The sequence below is a fragment of the Onychostoma macrolepis genome, chromosome 04 (genome assembly GCF_012432095.1).
Source record: "Onychostoma macrolepis isolate SWU-2019 chromosome 04, ASM1243209v1, whole genome shotgun sequence".
NCBI classification, from domain to species: domain Eukaryota; kingdom Metazoa; phylum Chordata; class Actinopteri; order Cypriniformes; family Cyprinidae; genus Onychostoma; species Onychostoma macrolepis.
Genome location: NC_081158.1, coordinates 17603083 through 17629282, shown reverse-complemented (window position 1 = coordinate 17629282; position 26200 = coordinate 17603083). Strand labels below are relative to the sequence as shown.

The following is a 26200-nucleotide window of genomic DNA, read 5'->3' as shown; positions in this document are numbered from 1 at the left end:
TATTCCTGTAGCTTCGCAAAATTGAAGTTGAGCCACTGATGTCACATGGACAGTTTTATCAATGTCCTTACTACGTTTCTGTGTCTGGGAACATTTCAGTTGTGTTTCTGTCTATGGAGGGTCAGAGAGTTCTCAGATTTCATCAAAAATATCTTAATTTGTGTTCCGAAGATGAACAAAGGTCTTACGGATTTCGATCAACATGAGAGTGAGTAATTAATGACAAAATTTTCATTTTTGGGTGAGCTAACCCTTTAAGCCTCGAACCTTATGAGAAATATTGATGGCATGCATTCGGATGTGTGTCGTCTGTAGTTGTCCAATTACCCCCTTCCCATTGTTTAACCTGTCCCACCCTTTCTTGTCCCCCTTCTTCCCTGAAGTGTTCTTCATTCTCTATTCCCATAATGCTCTAGTGGTTTCCAAGGGAGACACAGGGGCCCTCAGTGTCCTCTTAATAACCACCACACACATTATAGACACAAACACACAGTCCCTGAAACCCTCCACATCTGCATCCCCGATTCCAGCTTCCCACCCTCTGTCCGAGTCGCAAGACACCGAGCAAACCCCTTGTGCCACGTCCACACGCAACACTTTGCGCATGTCTATTGTGATGTGTGTTCACCGGAGGGCTGATGGCGGTAGAAGGAGAACAGTCTTATAACATATGATGCTATCTCTGACTGTTTTCTAAACTAGGTGTCAATTCACAACAGGCTTCAGACGTACCAGCTCAACGCAGCACCACCGAGCCCTGAGAGCACCGCCCTTCTCAACCACCAGAGGGAGCTCTTCCAGCAGCCTCCGTTGCAACGTGCCAGCCCCACACCCTCACACTCCTACCAGCCCGTGGCCCTGGCCGAGATACGACCCGACACGCTCATCCAGTGCCAGCAAATCGTCAAGGTCATCGTCTTGGACAAAGGCGGTCACGGACGCATGGAGGCGTTCCTCAGCCAGAGCCCCACTCATCACCAGCTCATTCAGTCTGTCGTCTCCACACCAGTGCGCTCACCCGATGGCGGAGGCAACCAGGGGGGAAACAACGACGGTTCACAACCGCCCTTGCCTCCACCTCCACCACCGTATAACCATCCTCACCAGTATATACCCCCAGATCCCCGCCTTGCACTGCAGAGGACCCCAAGTGGCTCTCGTAGCCTGATGTAGAGTTCAAACCGATAACTATAAAACACTCCAGGCGCACTTTTGACAGTATTTATCTACATATGTATATATATATATGAAAGAAATATAATGAAAAAAATGCTATCTATATGCATATATTTAAGGTAAGAGACATTTATTGACTTTGCAGATGTGTGAAACAACCAATAAGAAAATACGATTTACCTAATTGCTGTGTATTTTGAAACGTTATGTAGTTTTAACAAATTTCTATAACAGTTTTCGTCTTTCTGGAGACTATCTGAGGTTATATCGTTGAGTACTTGTTCTTGACAGGATTTCTCTGGTGCATTTTGTTATAGACAAAATGATTTCACGAAAAAATGTGGCACCCGACAACATTCGTTTCAATTCCACCGACACTTGCTTTTGTGTGGGAGCTGGTTTTACGTGTAAAATCACACTTTTTGGCTTTTATTATCCCACTGATGAGTCTATTTAGTGTGTGTGTATGCTTTTGACTGGAAAATGATATACGTGCCAAAATGAGGACTCCCTCCACCGTGGACTTTTTGCACTGTTGAACGCTTAGGGCTAGAGCAAACATTTGTGCTTATATTAACGATCATTTAGATTCCCTCTAGGTACACAGACATTTAAAAAACAACAACTTTTAAGCGGTACCATTAGCCACAAACTGTTTCTTCCCCCACTTCTTATGTGGCCGATGTTGTATTCCTGTGAAATGTGAATTAATTCCTAATTATCACCTGTCTTTGAAAATGTCTTTTATGTCACTCCTTTTAATGGATATATGTGCGTAAATTGAGAATGTAGAAAGTATTAAGGCTCTTTCACATGACTCACGTCAACATTCCCCAATGTGTTGGTGCACAGGTCAAATGTTACAACATGACTCTCAAAATTAAGATGATTTCAACTTTGACCTCATTTGCTGCTGATCTTTTTAAATATAACTAGCGATTACCAGACAATTTGCATGACTTATCTCCATGTGAGCAGTGCCAATGCAAAAAAAATAAATAAAACAAGACAGATGAGAAATATTGTACAAGACAACATCAAAAAGGCATATCTTGACATTTTGGTGTGGGGGGCTGGGGGGGTTCGGGCACGACATGTTACGTGTCAATCTAAATCATTACTTATTTGCATGTGCTTTCTTTATTGTTTCAGTACCTTAGCATAAACATTGCCAAATAACAGTATCAAACACTTTTTTTAATGCCACAATCCCAGCGGACTTGCTTCAGTACATCATTGCATTTCCACAGTGATTCGGTGGACTAAATTGACTCCAGTTGACTGATTAAGTATGAATGGCCAGTTATGACACTCTTCACTATGGTTTAATCATCGTTATGGCTAAATTATGGTTTCCTTGATCTCTAAAAATGTACAATTGCAAGAAAATAGTATGAACTTAATGGAAATTACTCACAAGCATCACTTGGATAGAAGTGACGGAAATAATTGCATTAATTGTGATGCACATGGCACTATATCAGCTCATACAGTATAGTGTGCATTTAAACTGTATTTTGGGTGGTTAGTGAATGAGACAGGTTTTTGTGCTGAATTGTTAGTGTTGTGCTAACTGTGTAGTGAAATTGCTGAAATGCCAGCAGTCTTTCTATGATGTAGCAATGCAAACAGTGGGACTTTTATCCTGTTTAAAGCTCAAATATGTGTTACCTCTTCCGTTGGATTTCACTAAGTTCACTATTTACTACCTAGTAACCTCTTAAATTTGCTTTTGTCTTTGAAGGTCAAAGTTCATAGAAGGTTGTGTTAAAACCCTGACATGAGTCATGTGAAAGGACCTTTAATATGTGGCAACGTATCATGGCTCAATGACGGAAAAAAGAGCCAGTCACAGCCAGCGAATGGCTATTGTTCTCACGCTCAGGAATTTCAGAGAGTACCTGAAAGAAGACTGAGATCTTTTAATGCTTGTACTTGAACTTTATGTAGCAACTTGGAACGTATAAGGCCCTTGTGAAAAGGCCATTTGATCCCAGCAACCATCTTTGGACACAATCTGTGTTTGTCTGACATTCTGTGAAAGATGACAGAATGCTTCATCACATGACTCAGACAATATAACATGGTCTCATAGTGTTATTCCTTCATCAATACTCACAACTATATAAAACGCCCAAGAAACACCCTTCAGCACCATCAAACTATCTCTGCCGTTTGACTCCTAAAACTCTTGTCTGAAGCTTTTCGAGAGCCAAGTGACACTTGAAACATCAGCTGAGATGTACATTGTTGGCACAAAACACTTTAACCTGAATGTTTGTCTGGTTTGGTCTGATTTTATCAGCTGAATGGAAAACTGATCAATGGTTTATTTTTGTTTTGCTTGTATGTAGCTATCATATATCAGCATATAAAGCAGCAATGAATTAGCTCTGAAAAATGTTAACTACCCACAATCCGACCATTTTTAATAACAGTTGTCATCAACATAATTAAAGTCAACATGAAACATAAATCACCACCTATTTTGCATCCACAATATAATGTGTTAAGTATGTGTAAAGTGATACCTAATATTTAATGAAAAATCTGGGACTAAATATTTGAAAGTGGATGGAGTAATGGAGCCAGACATAAATTCGGCTTTACCAGCAATCCAAGGGACGTGGAGGCCAAAGATGAAATTCACCCTCGAGAGCAAATATGACATTGCCAAAAAAGCTATTTGGCTATTGCCCCTCACAGCCATGGTAATATTACCTGGGAAAAAGAAAGTCATTTCAGCGGCACAAATGCCAGGAATGTGTATTAATTTGATTTCATGTTGACTTTAAGCTGTAGGATTTATCGTAACACTATTGGCGTGTCCTATTTCCTCTGTTTTCTTATATGATTGTTTCATAATTATATCGCTGCTGTTTGGAGCTCCCAATCTGATCTTCGTTTCCTCTTCTCATTGTGTGTTTATTTCCATTTATGGTGATAATTTTAGGATGACGGACACCAGGTGCTTCATATATATTGGTGAGAATCTCAACACATGAGTCGATTGGACATCCTGGACATCAACAAATTGAATATCCCTCTCTTCTTAAAATCTGCTCCAAAAAAAAAAGAAAAAAAAGTGAACTGCCCAGCCCTTTTCAATGAATGAATATTGCATATTTTTGTTTCCATACATTTAAGTTAAAGGAATATTTGGAATTCTGTCATTATTTAATCTTCTTTATATCAAAGCCTCATGTTGTGTCATAGGACAAAATCAAATAAAATATATGTCACAGAATTACCACTTAATATCTCACAATAATTGTTACTTTATAATTATTCATCAACCCAGGCTAATAGGAAAAATGTGCATGTGACAACATTTCTAAAAAACGTTATTAGGTTGCTTCTTTAATGTTTCATGTCACTTCAAAAGTACAACGTCCAGCACATTCATTTTTCTCCAAAACAGATTAACATGAAATGTCCAGTGAGTGGTGCTAAAATGTTAATACTCTGTCGCATTTGAAAATAACATATTGTACTACCTACACTGAACCCTATACTCAAAATCTGATAGTGTTCAAAAATAAGATAAAAATGCTTTTTCAGAAGCAACCAAGCCAATTTAGCTTACTCCTACTAGTCTTTGAGCTCTTTTATCAACAATCATGACTTGTGTTTAACATAGTATAGAAAACGCCCAAAAACCACACAAAAATTAGTCTACTTCCATGATCTTCCTCTGTAATAAGTTTTGTGAAAAGGAATAAAAGTTATTGGTTTTATACAGCCACTAGTTTCATTTTAGCTGGAAACTCTGGTGAATTGTATTGTAGACGAACATTTTTCCAATGAGCTTGTGTTGGTTTTTACAGATGTCACTACTGTATCAGAAAAAGCATAGTGAATATTCTTCAAAAAATATCTCCTGCATACAAAATAATATCATACAAGATATGAGGGTGTGTAAATAATGACAGAATCCTGTAAAGATCCAGCCTTTGAGTAACAGACAGTCACATAGATCTATCATTCTCCTTTATCAAACATTTCAACAGTAGCTTAGTCTGGAAAATAAATATAGGTGAATTGCACAACCAGCTCTAAAAATGGTGAAAGAATCAGCACCAGTTTCCTTTCTATGAAATACTGAGTGACATGAGTTCACTCTTTGTCTTTTTCTTTTCGTAGCCCTGCATTTGGCCCCTGAGGGAGTTGGCGTGGAGGTGATGGAAACAGGGAGCCAGATGAATTGTGCATGACCCTGGTTTTGAGGAGTTTATTATGCTTGAGCGAATGTGCCCTGGCTAGCAAATAAGATGTGATCTAACCCAACAGATGAGTGTTGAATTTAAGCCCTTTACACAACCAAAGGCTACGATGCTAACGCTAACCTTGGTTTAGCCTGTAGAAGGGCTATTGCACTGGTGAGTTATGCTGCCTTCAAGTCCTGTAAGAATGATGGCATTTATGAAATGAGTGCAAATGAACAGCACCACAATATTGTAATCATCTGTTGATTGTATGGTTACATTTTATTTTACAGTATGTGCACTTACATGTACTTACAATGCACTTACAGTGTACCTACCTAAGATAACTACATGGGGTAGGGTTAGGTTTAGGGGTAGGTTCAGAGTTAGTACCTAGATATTACCTAGTTATTGTAATCATTATAAGAAGTTCATAGTGTGTACATGAGGCACAGTACTGTAAAATAAAGTGCTACCAATTGTAAATTAACTAGTAGCAGTAGCGCTAAAAACCTTTGTTCATAAATGAAGACAGGAAAAAAATTTTATAAATAAAGGGCCAGTTTTATTCTGAACAAAATCACTTAAACTCATATCTTTCTGTACTTATAATTTCAACACTCATGAAAACATCCCAGGAGAACTTGAAGGCAGAATAACATCAATGTTTATTAGCGCTAATTTTCACAGGAGGTTATTGTGTGTGTTAGCGAATTGTTTATGTGTGTTTGAAAGACAGTCAGTCCCATTATCCAATTGTTGGTTTTACTCTGTCTGTATGATAGATTTACATGCTATTAAACATGTTTATGTCTATTCCAGACCTACATGAGTGGTCTGGTTATTTATTACTGTCCTTTTCAGACTGACATGAATGGTTTGTTGTATCCACACATAATAGAGCCTTTTTCAAATTTAATGCAGAGCTATGGATCAACACAGGTCAAAGGTCACTAACAGAGGTCAGCTTACTAATAGTGTCTATTTTGTCCTGTCAGAACTGCTGCTAAAATGGAAGACAGTAGTAAAATATAACTGTGCATATTGCTTTTGGTTTTTATGCTGCTGCTATGCCCTGCTGGATTGCTAGTGTTTGTCAAAGTATGCAAGAATAAAGTTAGACCATAGTTCCTCTCAAGACATTCTTATTGTTTAATTACTAACATTTTCAAATCACTAATCTTTAAAGTTAAATTACGTGGCTGATGTTATCTAGTATAATCTATATGTGACCCTGGACCACAAAACCAGTCTTAAGTCGCTGGGGTGTATTTGTAGCAATAGCCAAAAATACATTCTATGGGTCAAAATTATCAATTTTTCTGTTATGCCAAAAATCATTAGGATATTAAATAAAGATCATGTTCCATGAAGATATTTTGTAAATGTCCTACCGTAAATATATCAGAACTTAATTTTTGATTAGTAATATGCATTGCTAAGAACTTTAAAAGCGATTTTCTCAATATTTAGATTTTTTTGCAACCTCAGATTACAGATTTTCAAATAGTTGTATCTCGGCCAATTTTGTCCGATCCAAACAAACCATACATCAACAGAAAGCTTATTTATTCAGCTTTCAGGTGATATATAGATCTCAATTAAAGAAAAATACACTTAAGACTGGTTTTATAGTCCAGGGTCACATATAGATTTATTAATGTGTATAACTTGAAGCATCAGTGAACCTGAAAGATACATTTCTAATAGGGTTTCTTGTTTGGACTCATAAATTAGTTCAGTTTTTGCCTTTATTGAATTTGAAACCAATCAACAAAATATCTAGTGAGGACAAAAACAAATACAATCATCAAAATAAGAGTTCTCTTTGTAGCTTTGGTAACGCTTCACATAGACATTCGGAACAGATGGCATATTTAATGTGACACAAATTGAAAAGAGGCTATGAGGAAACAAAGTTCAAAAATTAAGTTAAAGAACCAATAACTGAAAGTTTTAATTCATGTTCATGATCATGTCTATGAAAGAGATGAGCCCTTCCATATGTCCCATCCAAACTTCCTGTTTCAAAAGGAAATAAGTCAACACATTAAAAATAACAAATAAAATGCTGTCAGGCCTTCAAAGTCATGTCTAATTTTCCTCAAGTGTTACAAAAAATGAAAAAAAAAAAAAACATATTGTTGACTGAATCACTGAGAGTTGAATGGATTTTACAGACTGTTCTATTTCCCATAGCCGTGTATTCAATCATTTCAAATTAAATATGTTGTCTGCTTTAACACATTGTCTGTTATGTTATATGCCACACATACTACATGTAAATACAGTTAATTAAAATATTTAAATAATACTAACAACATGTAATTACAGGCATGCTTATAAAGAGTTATGTCCATTAGCATCACTTAGTTCTTACTATTTTAACATGACTACTGTAATGTAAATGGTGAACTTTGTTTTGAATTTGATTAAAACAATATTGGCATCCCACAACTGATGCACAGAACCCAGAAACTCAGGTTTCACAGAAAAGACATTTAGATATTTTTATAATGTAAGTGCAGGTGTAAGATGCCATTTTAATAATACATCTAATGGGAAAATGACTCATTTACATCAACATATCACTATGCTGCAGCTTCACACAAAAGCAAAACTTTTAGTTCAAGTTTTTCGAGCTAATTTTATTATCCATCAAGTAATAGATTTTCATTTAAACTTGCATGATACCTCATATTGGTTTCATGAGACCTTAAGCACTTACTTTTGTGAAGCTGATAAATGTTACAGTATGACATACAAACGTTCATCTGAATCTAGTTTAAACAGAACTTTTCTAATTCCTTTATAATTATTATGCATTAATCTTTATCACATCATATTATTTCAAAGACTTTAATAGTTATAATGCAAAATTTATCAGAACACATGGCCATATAAAAATGAGCTAGTAAAGGCAAAAGGTGATTTAAATGGTGAAAAAAAAATATGTTTAAAAATATATGCCATCTCTCTTATACAATCTTTTTTTTTTTTTTATCTAAAATCATAATGCTGATTTAAAAAAAATGGACAAGATTTCCTGTAGTTAATTTTGTTAAATAAATTGTGACCAGAGACCACTAAACACATGCGTTCACTCCCCAGCTTGAGGTAAATACTGTGAGAAATTTAATATAGCACAGGAACACAACAGTTATGTAGATCTTCCAATCAACTGCCTGGGTTGCATCTACATTTATACCGATCACTGAAATTGTCACTGTGACTGACATTGCTTTCTCCACTGAAAACAGACACAGGTACTGCAGCCCCCTCACATTATGTGATGCCACATCAGAGAGGCATGAAATAAAATATAATGGAAGAAAAACAGTCAGATGAATGTGCGTAATTCGCTTACATCTGTAGGCTACTGGTCTTTAATGGCCATTGTACAGAAAAGATCTCAGACAGAAGCTTCATCTGCACTTCCTATACGTGTGGATTGTTGTGTGGGATCATTGATTTCCGATGTTGTGAGCTCTGTGGGTTTGGTCATCTTATGCCAACGCTGAGAAGAAGAAGAAAAACAAATATCAATTAAGAAAGTTTGTTTGCAAGTTTGTTTAGAAGGAAGGAGGAAAGAAGGAAAGAAGTTCAGTAAAAAGTAAGTTCATTTGGGAGTACATTTGTTCAGAAGGAAGGCAGGAAGTATGCAGGTTTGAAAGGAAGGATCTTCGGAGGTATATTTGGAACTTCAGAAGTATGTTTGGAAGCTCAGAAGAAATGAAGGTAGGAACTACGCAAATTCGACTTTCTAATGGTTGATTGCAAGTTGTTGTTTTTTTTTTGTTTTTTTTAAAGAAAGGAGGAAAGGAAGGAAGGAAGTACATTCGGATATTAAGAAGTTTGCTCGTTTGTTTGGAAAGAAGGAAGTTTTGAAGAAAGTAGGGAGTAAGTTTATAAGTACATTTGAATATTCAGAAGTTTGTTTGGAAATTCATAAGGGAAAAATGAAAGGGAACTATTCAAGTTTATAAGGAATAAATACATCTGGAAATTCAGAATTTCCAGAATTGGAAGGAAGGAAGCGGTTACACTTTATTTTGATAGTCCACTTTAGACATTCTGTAAGTAACTTTGTAACTACATGTCAACTAATTCTCATTAATTTGCAACTACATGTCTACTAACTCCCAGAGTATACTATTAGGGTGTCAGTCCTCTGTCGTGTGTGTCATGTGTTCCCACCTCTTGTTTCCTTATTTGATCATGTTCCTGTCCTTGTTAAGTGTGATTATTAGTTAAGTCTTGTCCAACCGTGTTTTAGTAATTATCTGTAATCGTCGTGTGTATTTAGTTCCTGCCTGTTTAGTTAGTTTTCGTCTGGTCTACTCGTTATTCCCCGGTGTTCCTGTCTGTGTCAACCTTGCCTTGTCTTGCCCTGCCCTGCCCTGATGTCATCATTAAAGACTATTATTTTGAAGTTTATCCTCGTCTGCGTGTTCCTCGTTCCTCCCTACTGTGTGCACCGTGACATAGGGTAGGTTTAGGGTCAGTAGAATAAGCTGACATATACTTGCAAACAGTACCGTTTCTAGGCATAGGCAAGCTAGGCGGTCGTCTAGAGCGCCACCAGCTGGAGGGGCGCCAATGAGCGCACGTACTGCTGCTGCATTTTAACAGGGTTGTGATCAAGAGTGTCAAATTTAACGCATCCTTACGGAAGTGTCGAAATGCTGAAAAAATTTGCTTCAAAAAATAAATAATTAATTTGCTTCCAACAGCGCGTATAGGGAGCAGCGTCATACATATAGAGGTCAGAGCGTCACGTTATTTACAAGTTCACACGTCAATGAGTAATAAAAGCACAAGTAGCTGCATTCTGATTACTTTTATGTCACTTATCAGGCTTTTATAGGCCAATGTAGTTTGGGGTATCAAAAGGTTTTATAGGTTTGACTGAAATAATAATGCAATAACAACAACAACAAAACAATTGAACAAAAAAAAAAAACAGATAAAATCAAAAAGTAGCCATTGATAATATCTAAACATGTAACCAAATCCAACTGTAATCAAATTAATTTATGTGTGATGACAATTTCTTAGCAACTAGGGATTGTAACATAGAGCTTTATACAGGCATCCAGTGGCTATAATGGTGTCACAGATAACAAACTCTTAACAGTCAATTTACAAATAGGCCTAATGCGTTCATATTTGAGGAACTCACAATGCGCTGAATTTCCACAAATTAGTGTCATTACTATGACAACCAATTTAAATGTGACAAGAAACTGATGTCTGAAAAATAAATAATATATATATAACCTATAGCCTATAGGCCTACAAATATAATTTGTAAATGTATCAATGTTGTTATTTAAGATTTGAGTGTTTACATAATCAGTTTAATGTTATTTTGTATGTAATATTAATTATCTTGTTTGGGTGTGGGAGTAGGTTGGGGGGTGCTAATAGGGATTTTGTCTAGGGCTTCAAAATGGCTAGAAACGGCCCTGCTTGCAAAGATTCTTCTAGTCAGTATGTTGTGGACCCATCAAAATAAAGTGTTAGAAGATATTAAGCAGACAGTTGACTAATACTCTAATGACTGCTAGTTGGCATGTAGTTGCAAAGTTACTTACTGTTAGTAGAAGGTCTAAAGTGGACTATCGAAATAAAGTGTTAACAAGGAAGCTTGCAATTCGAAAGAAGGAGGTTTGGAAGGAAGTGTAAAGAGGGTTTATGAGGAGGGAAGTGCATTTTTAAGCTGTTTAGAAATTCAAAAGGATGGAAAGAAGGAAGGAAGCCGGGCAGGAAGGACACTGTGACAAAAAAAATTAAAAATTGAAACATTTGATCAGAAACATTAAATATGGTCTTGCCTGCCGGATGCTGCCTTTGGTAGTGAAGAATATATAGATGACATATCCGGGTACCAAAACCATGGAAGAGAGGGACATTAGCCAGCCGATGCCCTGACCCCAGGTCGGGTACACATACTTCCCGAGTGTCAGAGGAGTCATTTCTATGGCACTGAATGTGAAAACACCCTACAAACAGATAACAGAAGTCAAATCAATTATAAGTTCATTGAGGACATGGACTTTTAATTTGTATAATCAATTACTCGATTTATAATACAGTTGAATGAAAGGATAAAAGGAGTGACACACTGTAAAAAACATTTTTGTTTATTTAGGGCTATCATGGATTTATTTATTTATTTTTTTAACAAATTGCATGATATTTTGATTATTAATTGATTGATTATTGAGCTTAGAAAACACATCTTATAGGATTTGTAATTACTTTTAAATATTTTAATTTAAATTTTAACAATAACACTGTGTTAAGTTGGCAGCCCTGTATAGTCTCTAAATTTCATCTCATTGCTTGCAGGTGAAGTACTTACCAAACAGATTATTGGAGTAAAGTAAATCCAGCAATATTTCCAAAAGCCACAAGGCCGATAACCAATCATGTCTTCAATATTTTTATAGAATTTCTCTGCACCTAAAGAGAGAGAAGAAGAGAAGAAGAGCTTCTTCCTTCCACCCTGTCCCAAAACGCACTTTTAACTAGACAGGGTTCAGGAACCTTGCCTAATTTTTTGTTTTACATGTATGTACACATTCAATGCTTCATCACTACAGTATGGACTTTTCTGGCCAGAAAATTTAACTGAACATTTTCATGTAGTTTCATTGTTTTAATTTCATATGTACACAGTAAATCACTGTCTAACATTTTCTATTTGAAGTTTTACCTCTTCATGCCATAGTAAGTGCATTATTGTAACTAGTGTGTATTGTAAATACATTTATAAACTATTGGTACAAGGCAAAATTTACTTGAAAACCTTTGACACTACTTGAGAACAGGAGGGAATCATATGGGAAAGTTAACATAACTGGATGAAGGTCAGATTTGAGAAACTTCACATCAAATATATTTGTCTCCTCGTCTCAAATATGTTTATAGTATAGGAGATGTACCGTAAAACCAGGAAATGGAGATTGTCTCAAAAAAGACCAGGTACAGGAGACACATTCCACTGGCCGAGTAGTAGTCAAACAATTTGAACACATATAAACCACCCTAAAACAAAGAGCACACCCCCACACACATTACTATTAGAAACGGAAGAAAACAGTCAATCGTCCCACGCGATAAAACAGGTTTTCAGGCATCTTACCTGGGTAATGTTGGAGAAACCGATGATGAAGGATATAATACAGACCATGAGGATGAAGAGTTTCTTTCTCTTCCTCAGGACTGTGGGATATTCATCCATTAGAGCAGTTATGAAGCCTTCCACTGTACAAAACTGTCACATACAAGTGTAAAAAGTGTTAAAGTGTTGGAAATCACATTAATTTAGAACTAGGGTATAGCAAAAAAAAAACTTAAAATGACCCTTAAAATAACTATATCATTATTCATTAATTGTCTTGTCTATTTTTTTAAGTAAGCATTTACAGTATGTTATAAAATTGTGTCATTTTGCTTGAAAAATTCAAAGATCAAAACATATGATGTTACCACTGGAGGACTTTATGATATTCTTGGAGTTACTTATTTTTAATACATACCTGCATATAGTAAACATAACAAATAATTGATTATAGTTTTTTTTTTTTTTTTTTTAATGTTTTCACATGTTAGCTAAATTGGTTTTGTGATCCTTTTGATGAGAATCATTTTAAAGTGCTAAATTCTCTTGTGACCTTCTTTGGCTTTGCTTTCACCTACCTAACACAACAAAACTAAAGTAACACCACATGAATAATTTATGACTTGTTTAGTTTTAATCATTAAAAAATCATTAAGCTCTGAAATCTATAGAAGAATAATGGTGCAATGCTGCTAAATGTGGCACCATTAAAGGAATATTGTGGGTTCGATACAAGCTCTATCAATAACTCCATAGTCTCTGGGGCATCATGTCAGCTACTACAAACAATAATTTAGACTCTTCAAATAGATTGTAAAATAAAAATAATATTAACAATTCAATTTACCAAGGGTTTTTTTCAACAATGTGTAATACCTGACTGTCCAATCCCAGCATCATGAGCATTGAGAAGAAGAGAATAGCCCAGAGAGAAGACATGGGGAGCTGTGTGACTGCTTGTGGATAGGCCAGAAATGCTAAACCAGGACCTGATATTTAGACCATTAAACATAAGTGTCAAGATGAATCCTTTCAACATATCATTAGAATATTACTCATATATTACTTTAATTGAAGTACATTTTAACTGCATTTGTATATATGCACTACAGTATATATAAAATACTTTACATAGAATTTCAACAAATTGTTTATTCAATATTACATTTAAAATGTACTAAATTGCTACTTTATCATTACAATATTTAAATGCATGACGTACATTCAGCAGTACACTCTAACCACATTTAAAGACAATAGAAGTAGTCTGAAATTATATATAAGTCTTACTTAAATTAGTCAAAAGGGAACTCTACAGTTTGGCTAATTGTATGTAATATTAACTTAAACTGTACTATTTTAATGTAATTGTATTTAATATGCAATTAAGTAATTTTACATTCAGTTTTACATTCATTACAGAAAAAATAGTGTATTATTTCCATAATAAGTAAAAGTATGTTAAAATGTTTGCAACGATGAAATTTGATAATGTCTAAGAGACACAATGACCTGAAGCAGCCAGTTCTTCAATGGGTCTCTTTGTGATGTACGACATGAAGCCCACAATGGAAAATATGACAATCCCAGCAAACATACTGGTGCAGGAGTTAATACAGCACACAATAACAGAATCTCTATAAAAGGAACAAGAATTAGATAAACTGAAGCACAGGAAAACAGTAGTAAACTGAACAGAATTTTATAGAAAAGGCACTGTGTTAAAGACAGTTTTGCACATCAGATTGTATGTAAACATCGTCAATACAGAATTTCTGTACATTTGGATAGAAACTAGTAGCTCTTACTTGTAGACGTCATTGCTGTAGGAGTTGTAGCTGCCCAGAGCAATAAGAGAACCTAAACCCAGACCATAAGAGAAGAAGATCTGCGTGGCAGCATCCAACCACACCTGAGAAGAAATGTAAAATAAGAAATATTGATAGTAACAAAAAATATCAATGCAAGACGCCATTATTTTTAGTAACATGCATTTTCAAATCCTTTAGCAAACCAACAGATTTCTACTTTAAAAGTGTAGCTTGACAAGTTAGAGAACAGGGCAATTTATGCCTTTTAGGGTGTAAATTCATAAAAGTGATTATTTTATTGACATTAGTATATCAGTATTGCAAGTGTGTATATCTATGAATTAGTGTTCTATAAGTTTCTATGAGTTGGCAGCATTACTACTATAGTTTAGTTATTCCCTCACAATTTCAAACATGCCTCTCATCGTGTTTTTGCAAATGATCTTAAATCATTTACATACGTTTAAGATATCATATTTGAGATTTTATCATTTAATATAAGAAACGTCATTTAAAATATCAGTATTCGTAACTTTACCTCAGATTTCAAAAGCTTGTTGAAGTCTGGGGTGACATAGAAGAGGACGCCATCTATCGCTCCAGGGAGAGTGACTCCACGGAAAAACAGAATAAAGAGCATGAAGTAAGGATACGTGGCAGAGAAATACACCACCTAATGAGGACAAGAGATAAATGAAAAGAAAGAGAGAGAGAGAGAGCGTTATAGAGTAAATCATTTTAAAGTAGGTGCAGAGGACAACATTATTAACTTGTTAGTGTAATGCTTTCACTGGCTTCTGTTTGATGATTAGTAGGAACATGGTTTTGCTGTGTAGGATAATGATTGTCCTTAATTAGCAATGTCCATCAAGGTTATAGACTGCCAGAAAATGTATTTCTTCTTGCCCAGTGCAAGGATCACATTAAAATTTAATTATCCTCAGAGAAAGGGCAGATAAAGAAAGCAATTTTCCTTTCTCGCCGGGAAAAAAATTAAATAAATAAATAAATAATTAAAATTGCTTACAATTTAATGTCAATACATGGCTGTTGGCAACTCATCATAGTGCTTAAACTGTGAAATTTCTGCACCACTTATGTTACCAAATGAAGTTGGAACAATAATGCATATTATGCAAAATAAAGACATCTCATATATCTAGAAACACACCAGTTATTTCACATCAGATAGTGTTTCTGAAAAGATCCCAAAGCTGTGCACAGCCCAAAGTCAGCAATTAAACTCAATCAAAGGTCTGAACTCAAACTCTTCCATGTTTTTTTTTTTTTTTTTTCCTATAGTTTTTTAGAATGAAACAACAAAGTCACATAAAACATACTTTAAAACTCCAAGAACTCTACTGTGCAATGATAAAGCAACCTCTGAGCAATATATTTTCCCTCTGAGATTGTCCGGAAATGGAAGAACAAAAAGAATCCAAAAGTGAGTGTTTTCATAAATGAGATGAAAGAGAAGGCAAATGAGAAAACATGCAGTAAAGGTTTGGGAGTTTTTAGAAACATTTCTGGGGTGTTATATTAGGAATAGAAAGAATATGGGCAGTCACACCTTCCCTGTCCACTCCACTCCTTTCCAGATTGAGAAATAGACAAGAATCCAAGACAATGCTAATGTTCCAACCAACGGCCAGCGCAGTTCCCCTGGTTCCTCCAAACCGTTTGTTAACTGATGCATGTTCCTCCTATAAAGTAAAAACTTATTTAGTTAGACTTTCATGTAACTTGTGCTTTTGTTGAAATAGTTTATATACTGTATATGTATATTCTCAATGGAATCAGAAAAATGTCTGCAAATGCTTTTACCAGCTCAGACAGGAAAATAACTACTTGATCAGTGCAACTGGATTTTAACTTACGACTTCATTAAATATTTTACAAAAAATATTCTTATCCCTATTCTCTTGACTCACTCCCAGAACTCAGTGACGGCACTAGTCAGGTTGGTGGTGTCCAGCAGACTGTAGTTGGAAAAGCAGCGATCAGTGTTCCAAGGGTTATCACATGTTTGCCATGGTAACTCCTAAAGAGAGAGAACAATTTAGAAAACCCTTGTTGAACAAAAGGGCACTTAATTGTATTGAAAGCACTTGTAGTGTACTTCAAAGCTTAAACAAAGAAAAAAATAACGCAGCTGTACTGCAGATATTAAAATATTAATAAAATAAAACCAAACAGTTGATGGTCCTCACTGGAAAAATACTATGGAAATCAATGAGAACCATCAACTGTTTAGATACTCGCATCCTTCAAAAAATCTTCTTTTGTGTTCAACAGAAGAAAGACATTCATACAGGTTTGGAACAACTTCAGCGTGAGTAAATGATGAAAGAATTTTAATTTTTGGGTGAACTGTCCTTTGAAGTGCAGTTAACAAAGCTTTAATGACACATTTATGACTATACTTCTTAACATACTTATATATTATTAAAAAGTGCACCATGTAATGTCAAATGTTTTACTTTAAACTACATTTTAAATTATTTTTTTAATGATCTTTTGTCATGCTTTAAAAAGTACACTTATTTTAATGTGTTGACTAACATACTAAATCAATCATTCATTATAATTTTAGCTGCCGTGTTAACTGTCATGTAGTCAGTATTACATTTAAAGCTAATACTTTTTAAATTTACTAAATTGCAACGTCATCATTGTGCAAATACAACAGATATTTAAATACATGACATACAAGTTTCTGTTGACATAACCTTACAGTAAATTGTAGTTTACCATAAATGCTTGTTAGTAAATTTGACAGTAAATGTTTACAATATTTCACAGACAATATAAATAATCTGAGTGGTTTACATTATGTTGCTATGCAGTTGCTAAGGTGTTTGTTAGGATGCTAATAGTTAATAGATGTTCTGAGGGGTCTTTAGTTGACTACTGTGGCTGCTATGCAGTTTCACCATGTTCTGAGTAGTTATTAGCACCACATGCTATTGTGGTTACTAAACAAAAAACATTTACAAAGTAGAAGAGCAGACAAAGAATTTGAAAAAAAATAAAAATAAAATAATAATAATAATAATAGCACAATGCATTCATAAAACAAAGGCATGTTTTGTTTCCAATTCCCTCGGCACTGCTTTAGAGATGAGCTTTTATTCCCATGGCAGAAACTGCAGTTCGATTTCCACAAAAAAGAGGCAGTTATTATTTCTGTGGAGCCTTTAAAACACTCTCTAGAGCAAAGACAGAGCCACAGAGAGTTTAAGGGGGTCAAGGAGGCGGAGAGAGATACAGAGAAACAGGGAGGAAGAGAGAGCTTGAAAGAAGAAGCAATTCTGAGAAGACTCTGAGAAATTCTTTGAGAATCTAAGACAAGTGTAGTTGAATTCACTGGGGTAGATAAAGACACACATGTGGGGGGGGGGGGGACTATTAAGGGAACAAAAATGGCAATACACCCCACAATTTCTAAAGATGTGCTTTTTTGTCTAATGAGGAGTTCCTTAACTGTAGATGATGTTTAAACTGGATACTAAATAAAAACATGTTGGAGTACTTTGAATGTTTTTTTTTTTTTAAAAAAAGGATACTTACTGCTTTGAACGAGCTGAAGAGGTAATAGAGAGCCCAGGCGATGATGATGATGTAATAGATGTTAAGCCAAAAGGACAAAACCACAGCAGCTAGACCCACACCTGACACAAGAGGATTTTAAGAGTGAAACCTCAGATGATACAGCACAAATAATAAAAAGTCTGAATTCAAAATACCATACTAGCATGCTATCCTTTTTAATTGACAGAAATAGTAAGATTATTATGATATTCAGAATTTATCCGGTATCTTTATTTACTATTTTTTTTTAAAATGCCAAAACTAGTGTTTTAAGTGTAGAGTTAGTAAATAATAAAGAGCTACTTCAGTCATGAAACTCTAGATGTTTTAGAGACTGCAGGCTGATATACATGCATCTGCTAGCAATCACATAATTTACTACAAGGCACAAGATTGACCTCTGCTGATTCTACAGCCAATGCGCTTGCTTGTAAGCTAGTCCTGCAGTGCATAATCAGAGTTCCCTTTCAGTCAGTCACTTTCGACGTCACGTCGGTGATGACCGACCAAATTGGGATCTCGCCAGAGAGAACAATCCACTTCGAGTGTAACTAAACAAGCCAATGGGAATTGGCATGCGGCATTCGCATCTGGCTGCCACACCCCGCAGAACAGGTATAAGAGGCAGCAGGTGCACCGCATTAATTCATGTTTTTGCTTCAGTGCCGAACGGTGGTGCATCACTACTGCTCTTATCCCCTGCATTACGGCAGTCAGCAGCGGTGGTCACGGTCTCACAGGATTCATTTGGCCAGCTCCCCTGCGTGCTTCAGCACTAAAAGAGCAATCTCTAAAAGAGCAACATGGGTGATTGCGTGTTTTTAAAGATGTCTTATCACCCGTGCATTTCTGGGTGTGGTGATTAACTGGCGCCTCAGGACGGTCACGATCACCTTTCACAAACGGTGACGGTGCATGTTCTCCTTGTGGGGACATGACCATCTCGGAGTTGCATAAAAGACTCCGCTACGTCAAATGTGGCGGAGTCCCTCTGCCGTGATCCAGCGTTCGTCCTGGCACCCGGGGCGGCGCTGCGTCCGGTGGAGTCAGAGGTGATATGAGGATCACGGTGAGGGCTTCCCCAAAGGGAGTTCCTCACCCCTCAAGCACTCCGCAGCCGGTGAAGTTGCTGTCGAAGCAGGTTGGGCCCTCTGCAGGACAGAGTGCACCACCCGTTTCCTTCGGTGCCCCCTCTGACGACCAGATGTTGATCGCTGCATTGGAGGGCGAGCTCTCTCTCTCTCTGGGGATGACTACCCGGCTGCGTTGCCCCCTTTGGGTGTGGTAGCTTTGTCCGAGCCAGATCCGGAGATGACGGCTATGCTTTCTGGGTCCGCTGAGAATGTCGGGTTTGTGTGGAATCCTCCACGACGTCCCGATCCTTTGAGGCTGGACGAATGGTTTCTTTGTGGTTCTCAGCGCCCCCCTCTGGTGCCATTATTCCCGGAAGTGCATGAGGAGCTCACAAGATCGTGGAAGGCACCTTTTACTGCCCGAAACAAATCTTGTAGCTCCTCCGCCCTCACCGCCCTCGATGTACACGGGCATGCCCTCAGTGGAACGGTCTGTGGCCATACAACTGTGTCCAACAGCCACTACCACTCTGCAGGGTGATCCATGTCTTCCCTCACGGGCCTGTAAGTATTCGTCAGGTCTAACTGACAGTGCTTATAGAGCTTGTGGGGAGGCGACTTCTGCCCTCCATGCCATGGCGTTACTGCAGGTCCACCAGGCTAAAGCCCTTAAAGACCTGCACGAGGGTGGTCACGACCTGGCAGTTCTACACGAACTGCGCACTGCTACGGACATCGCGCAATTCGAGCAATGAAGGTTACCGCACAGTCTATGGGTCGTACGATGTCCACACTTGTGGTCCAGGAGCGCCATCTCTGGCTGTGTCTGGCTGACATGAAGGAGCATGAGAAAGTACAGTTCCTAAATGTTCCCGTGCCACAGACCGCAGAAGCAGACTGAGGCTATTAAACACATCATGCGCCGGAGCCTGCTCGTTGCCCACCCTGCGCCCACCCCCGCTCCCACGCAGCAGCAGCCTTCCACCAGGCAGTGTCGTGAGCCGGTCATAGGCAGGACGCCCGGCCAGTCCAGGCCTCCGCCAAACCTGGCGGCAAGCGCAAGTGCAAGAGGCCCTAAGACGGGCGACCTGGAAATGGAGGAGGCTGCTCGTCGGAAGATGGTGACCGCACCACTCCCTCCCCCAGAGGAGGGCCGGGTAGAGAATCCTTTGTTTCGTTTTGTTTCTGTTCCACCTCTGGCCCAGCAGCCAGCGGTACCCAAAACTTCTATAAAAGAGCAGTTTCCTCAGTCTCTGGGTCCCAAGAGGAGGAGAGTTTTGAACCGTGCATCACGGGATCACTTCCCTCCTCCTCTCTAGCCAGCGGGCAGCAGTGGGGGTAACACTTTATTTTGATGGTCCCTTTTGAACATTCTGTTGACACTAAGTAATGCTGCAACTACATGTCAACAAACTCTCATTAGATTATTAGTAGACTGTCTGCTTCATATCTGCTAACTCTTTATTGTGATGGGTCTCTCAACAGACACTCTACTGACTGTAAATAACTTTGCATCTACATGTCAACTTATTCCAACCCTAACCCTACCAGTCAACTAATACACTACTAACAATCTAATGAGAGTTGGTAGAAATGTAGGTGCAATGTTACTTATAGTCAACAGAAGCCATCATAAGGGACCATCAAAATAAAGTGAAACCGCAGTGGGTTGCCCAAGAGCATCCCTCCTGCCCATTCGTGGAACCAAGTTCTGTAACACTCGAGGGCTGTAACACTCGAGTCCCCGCTTCACGTCGTCACACACCAGGCTGTCACAAGCCTCAAGCCGGACCCCTGCGTTTTCTCCCACATGAGGAGGAATCAGGTGAGTGTAACACTTCAGACCCAAACTCTGCCCTCTGCTGTCACAGGCCAGGCTGTCACAGGCCCTGGGCCGGGTCCATGTGTTCCACCACGCTGCCCCACCGCGGGTACGTCGGCACAGTTGCCAACTCTTGCGAGACAAATAAGTAACCGCAGCTTAAAAAAAAAAGCCCAAAACAAGCCCAATATTTTTTTTTTTTTTATGATTCATTATCATCAATATTATTTATTATCAATTATTTATTACCAATAAATGAGCCTGCAACATATTAAACTGAAACCACTCTTTTATCTGAAAAGCAAAAACAGAAGCTATTTTACAAAAATGAGCAAACTGCAACAAAAGTGGGAACAAATCTCATCTCCAATCACCTGTGAGCAGAATAGGATTGGAGAGATGAAAAAGGAGAAAAGCACAATATCTTCAAAGGGGAGCTGTAACATAGCCACATATTTATAGCCTAAAATATATAGGTGTCATTCTATGGAAATGTCCATTTTTCTGTCCCTAGCCTTAGAAATATTACACTTGAAAAACGCTTGGTTACAATTTTTTTTTTTTTTTTTTTAAATATATTTTAAAATGAAACAATGGAACAATATTTGAACAATTACACCTTCTTGAGCCATCAATGAGGCAATATTTATTTTTAATTAATTACAAGGAATTTCAAGCACCACAAAACTGCTCATCCCCACAGCCATGTACAGAGGAAAAGTGCTTTATTCTGAGGTCAAAAACAGGCTTTTCTTCCATTTAAAATAAAATAATGTATACATAACTATCAGATAAATGACATAAAAAAAACAAAATGCGACATAAATCTTATAGAAAAATATATCAATTATTATATTAAATTATAATATATATTATATTAAAAAATAAAATATTATATAATATTATTAAAAAGATTATAAAAAAGATTTTAAAAAATCATTAAGCTGTCATTTATGTGTATTCATAAGTCAAAAGGTAATCTAATAATGTAGTAATGTTAAAAAAAGAAATACATTTTAAGACATCTTGCCATACCAGACTATTCGAACCAAATGTATTTACTCAGTATTAGGATATGACTACTTGTTTTTTTTATTACAGCCCGTGATAATTAATACATTACAAAAAGCATTATAAAAATTAGGCTAAAAGAAAGTCATCCCACTCCTCTACGTCTACTTCTGTCATCGCTTGGATTACAGCGTCACGCGCCTTCTTTTTGAATGTGATTTTTCTCCAATGAGGGGGTGGAACATTTGGCAAATTACGCTACAGCACTTATATTATTGCACTGGTTGGCTATTAACTGCGAGCAGACAGAGTGTCAATCAATGCACTGGAGAATATGGCGAACATAAATAAAGAAACAAAGTTGCTTGTCAGATTTCCCTAACAAGCAACCAACGACCACAGGAATTTTTTTCCCGCAACTTTACAAAAAAAGAAGCCCAAAGTCTTGGACTTGGCCACTGTGTACGTCGGTGGCTCCGTTGGTTCCGCTGGCACAGTCTCTCGGAGACTGGCTAGTGCTCCCCAGTCCATCTCGGTGGCTCCATCAGACTTGGCTACGTGATTCAATTCGCCCGGCATCCCCCCAAGTTGATGCAGAAATGCATTTGCGAGTGCATCCATCCCCAAGACTGGTTTGCAGCGATCGACCTGAAGGATGCGTACATTCGTGTCTTGATCCTCCCGCAACACAGGCCATTCCTGCGATTCGCATTCGAGGCTCGGGCATATCAGTAAAAGGTCCTGCCTTTCGGACTGTCCCTGTCACCTCGCATCTTCATCAAAGTCACGGAGGCAGCCCTTGTTCCCTTAAGAGAACGGGGGTTGCGCATCCTCAACCATCTTGACGACTGGCTCATACTCGCACAGTCTCGCGATCAGTTGTGCACACACAGGGACCAGGGTATGGCGGTACTCACCGGGTTCAGATTACACCGGCCTGCCGCCGAACCTTCAGCCCATGGACAGATCCCTCGTTCCTTTGGGCAGGAGTGCCCCTGGAGCAGGTATCCAGGCATGCTGTGATATTCACAGACGCCTCGGCCACGGGCTGGGGAGCCACGTACAGTGAGCATGCAGTGTCTGGACGGGTATGGACAGGTCCCCAACTGTGGTGGCATATCAATTGTCTCAAGTTGCTGGCAGTACATCTGGCCCTGAGCCTCCTCAGAGGGCACCTTCAGGGCAAGGACGTTCTGGTCCGCACGGACAACACTGCGACCGTCGCGTATATCAACCGGCAAGGCGGTTTACGCTCCTGCCGCAACTCACCCGCCACCTCCTCCTCTGGAGTCTGAAGCATCTGAGGTCCTTTCCTGCCATCCACATCCCAGGAGTGTTCAATCGGGCAGCCGACGAGCTGTCTCGAGCAGCACTTCCAGGGGAGGGAAGACTCCATCCCCAAGCGGTTCAGCTGATTTGGAGACAGTTCAGAGTTGCTCAGGTGGACCTGTTTGCATCTCCAGAAACCACCCACTGCCAGTGGTTATACACCCAAACTGAGGCAACGCTTGGCACGGATGCACTGGCACACAGCTGGCCCCAGGGCCTGCGCAAATATGTGTCCCCAGTGAGCCTACTAGCACAGACACTGTGCAAGATCATGGAGGAGGAGGAGCAGGTCCTGTTAGTGGCTCCATATTGGCCCAACAGGACCTGGTTCCCAGAACTCATGCTCCTCGCGACAGCCTCTCCCTGGCCAATTCCTCTGAGGAAGGATCTGCTTTCTCAGAGTCAGGGCACCCTCTGGCACCCACGTCCGGAGTTTCTAGGTGACCTACCCAAGGAGGTAGCGCACCATCCACAAGACGGGGCTATGAGCTGAAGTGGAACCTGTTTGTCGAATGGTGTTCCTTTCACAGCGAGGACCCCCGGAAGTGTTCGATCAGAGCCGTGTTTTCCTTCTTGCAGCAAGGTTTGGAGCATAGGCTGTCCCCCTCCACCCTTAAGGTTTACGTTGCTGCTATTTCCGCCCACCACGACCCCATAGAGGGGAGGTCGGTGAGGAAGCACGATCTGGTCGTCAGGTTCCTTACGGGGACGAGGAGGTTAAATCCTAGCTTTGCTCTGTCCTGTAGAACTCTGAGCTTCAGGACCTCAGAACAGCTCTTTGTCTGTTACGGAGGACAGCAGAAGGGGAAGGCTGTCTCCAAGCAGAGGATGGCCCACTGGTTAGTGGTTGCCATCACCTTGGCCTATGAAGCACAAGGGGTGCCCTGCCTGCTCAGGCTGTGTGCTCACTCCACTAGGGGTGTCGCATCGTCCTGGGCGCTGGCTTGTGGTGCCTCACTAGCAAACATCTGTAGAGCTGCTGGCTGGGCAACTGCTAACACGCTAGGTTCTATAGCCTATGTGTCGAACCGGTTTCCTCCTGTGTTCTCACCTCAAACAGGTAGTAGCACTGAGAGGCCCGGTTCAGAGTCGGCTTGTGGCATTCTTAACGCCTAATTCTCCAGAGAGTTCCCTAACCGGGCAAACTCTATCGAGTCCTCCAGCACTCCGGCGGCCAGATGTGGAAGAGCGTCTGGTGCCAGGCCTTTCAGCCAATGAATTCCTGAAATCTGGGTGAGGCTAGTGCCCATATGAGTGACCCTGTTGGGATCCCATATGTGTATATCCACGGTACAGTTACCAGGGCCATGTTTCCCCTGGCAGACCACGTTCTGCAGTCTCTGAATGATGCAGCCTGAGCCATCTTAGAGACTTCCATGTGCAATAGAGCCCTACGGGGTTACTCCACATGAGTAAATATCACTTAACCCCTTCTAGGAGGAGGTGACTCCACATCATTCCTCTTCCGAGTGGAAGTGGGTCCCAGTGTTATCCAAGTCCTGCTCAAGTTACAGCAGTAGTCGACCTTCTCTGTGTAGAGCCCAGTCCTATTGTCTGCTCTAAGGAAGGGTCAGGAGGCCTACACAGGGCACTGGAGGGGGCAGCTCCTGTGGCGTGTTGGTAGGGATCCCAATTTTGTCCGTCATCATCGACGTGAAGTCGAGAGTGACCAACTGAAAGGAGGAAACGGAGACATCACGTCCCGTCACTGTACAGTCACTGTACCACCGCTTAGCTGCCGAGTCACTGGCTCGGCTCCTCAGCGAAAACATGACTTAATGCGGTGCACCTGCTGCCTCTTATACCCGCGCTGCAGGGTGTGGCAGACAGATGCGAACGTTGCATGCCAATGACCATTGGCCCATTTAGTTACACTTGAAGTGGATTGCTCTCTCTGGGGGGATCCCAATTTTGTCGGTCAGCACCAACGTGAAGTCTCCATTCCCTCCTTCAGGGAACGAGGGTTACACAAGTAACCGAGACGTTACTATGAAACCCTCCACCTCCCCTAGCTCCAGATGTCTAGATCTGCTATGGTATTTATGTATGACTAGTCATGCATGTATGTGTATCATTGGCAGTAGCAAGTCTGTATGTGATCTAGACCACAAAGATCAAATGCATGATCGCTGTCATATCTGTTAAATGCTAATCTGTATGAGAGTAGTTATGACTGATTTACATTTAATTGTGTTTAAAGATTAAATGTGGCTTTTCAGTGCTGTAAGTCACCAAACAGAACTGCAAAAATAATGTTTAAAAAAAAATAATAATAATAATAAAAAACTGACTGTAATTCCACTTCATGGTGTTGCAAAACTTACAGTGAGGCAAAAGTACTCATTAAGAAGACCCCAAATAGCTAATGTGTGTGTGAATATTTCTTACCTTTCATCATGGGTATTAATTTCCATACTCCCAGCCCCCCTACAGACGTGTACTGTCCTAGTGCCGTCTCCAGCAGAAACAGTGGGATACCAGCAAAGACCAGAGTAGTGAAGTATGGAATGAGAAAAGCTCCTAAAACAATGCAATAAAAAAATGTACTTAAGGTTTTTAGATTTCAGACTTCTATGCTGTCTTGAAATGCAAAACACCTGCTTGAAGGTCGAATCAAACTTTAATACAGCCTCCCACCATCTCTTCTATCGAATTCTCAAAGTGCTCACATTAAACTTGTGAACAGTCTCATCAGAGCCACTTTAATAGAAGTCTCCAAGGTTAGAAAAAAGCGTGCTGTGCTGCGGTACACTTGGGGGGGCGGGACAATGGGTGCTTTTTTCATGGAAGTCTGACTTTAAGCAGACTGCTTTTCAGAGGAAACAGCTTATCACTTAATGAATCGACAGCTTGTCTGCTATCTTCAACATGTTTGCCTTTAAACATTAAACTTAGATTAATTTAGGATATTTCTAAAGTTTAAACTGAAAATAAAAATAAGCTGTTTTATAAGAGTCACTGGCAATTCAGCTAATTAATCAGTTTGAGACTCAATTATTGTCAGATTATTGCTGTAAATAACAAATATGACATCTAAGGACTACAACTACTAC

At 39.2% G+C, this 26200-nt stretch overlaps 2 protein-coding genes across 8 annotated transcripts in view; one reads left to right on the top strand and one right to left on the bottom strand.

The window, feature by feature from the left end:
• iqsec3a (IQ motif and Sec7 domain ArfGEF 3a) overlaps positions 1 to 5870 on the top strand; it is a 141896-nt gene extending 136026 nt beyond the window's left edge. For 3 of the 4 annotated variants that reach the window (XM_058772115.1, XM_058772118.1, XM_058772117.1), the window contains one exon: positions 703 to 5870. In XM_058772115.1, the coding sequence (XP_058628098.1) occupies positions 703 to 1173 (471 nt within the window). In that variant the 3' untranslated portion in view covers positions 1174 to 5870. The remainder of the gene's footprint in view (positions 1 to 702) is intronic. The other variant, XM_058772116.1, reaches the window with a different exon arrangement.
• A 10-nt stretch (positions 5871 to 5880) lies between these two features.
• slc6a1l (solute carrier family 6 member 1, like) overlaps positions 5881 to 26200 on the bottom strand; it is a 32651-nt gene continuing 12331 nt past the window's right edge. For all 4 annotated transcript variants that reach the window (XM_058772125.1, XM_058772123.1, XM_058772124.1 and 1 more), the window contains 13 exons: positions 25536 to 25667; positions 17892 to 17992; positions 16253 to 16362; positions 15892 to 16024; positions 14860 to 14994; positions 14319 to 14422; positions 14023 to 14147; positions 13387 to 13499; positions 12532 to 12663; positions 12332 to 12434; positions 11749 to 11849; positions 11219 to 11386; positions 5881 to 8898 (listed from right to left, as the gene is read on the bottom strand). In XM_058772125.1, coding sequence (XP_058628108.1) covers positions 8794 to 8898; positions 11219 to 11386; positions 11749 to 11849; positions 12332 to 12434; positions 12532 to 12663; positions 13387 to 13499; positions 14023 to 14147; positions 14319 to 14422; positions 14860 to 14994; positions 15892 to 16024; positions 16253 to 16362; positions 17892 to 17992; positions 25536 to 25667 — 1562 coding nt within the window. In that variant the 3' untranslated portion in view covers positions 5881 to 8793. The remainder of the gene's footprint in view (positions 8899 to 11218; positions 11387 to 11748; positions 11850 to 12331; positions 12435 to 12531; positions 12664 to 13386; positions 13500 to 14022; positions 14148 to 14318; positions 14423 to 14859; positions 14995 to 15891; positions 16025 to 16252; positions 16363 to 17891; positions 17993 to 25535; positions 25668 to 26200) is intronic.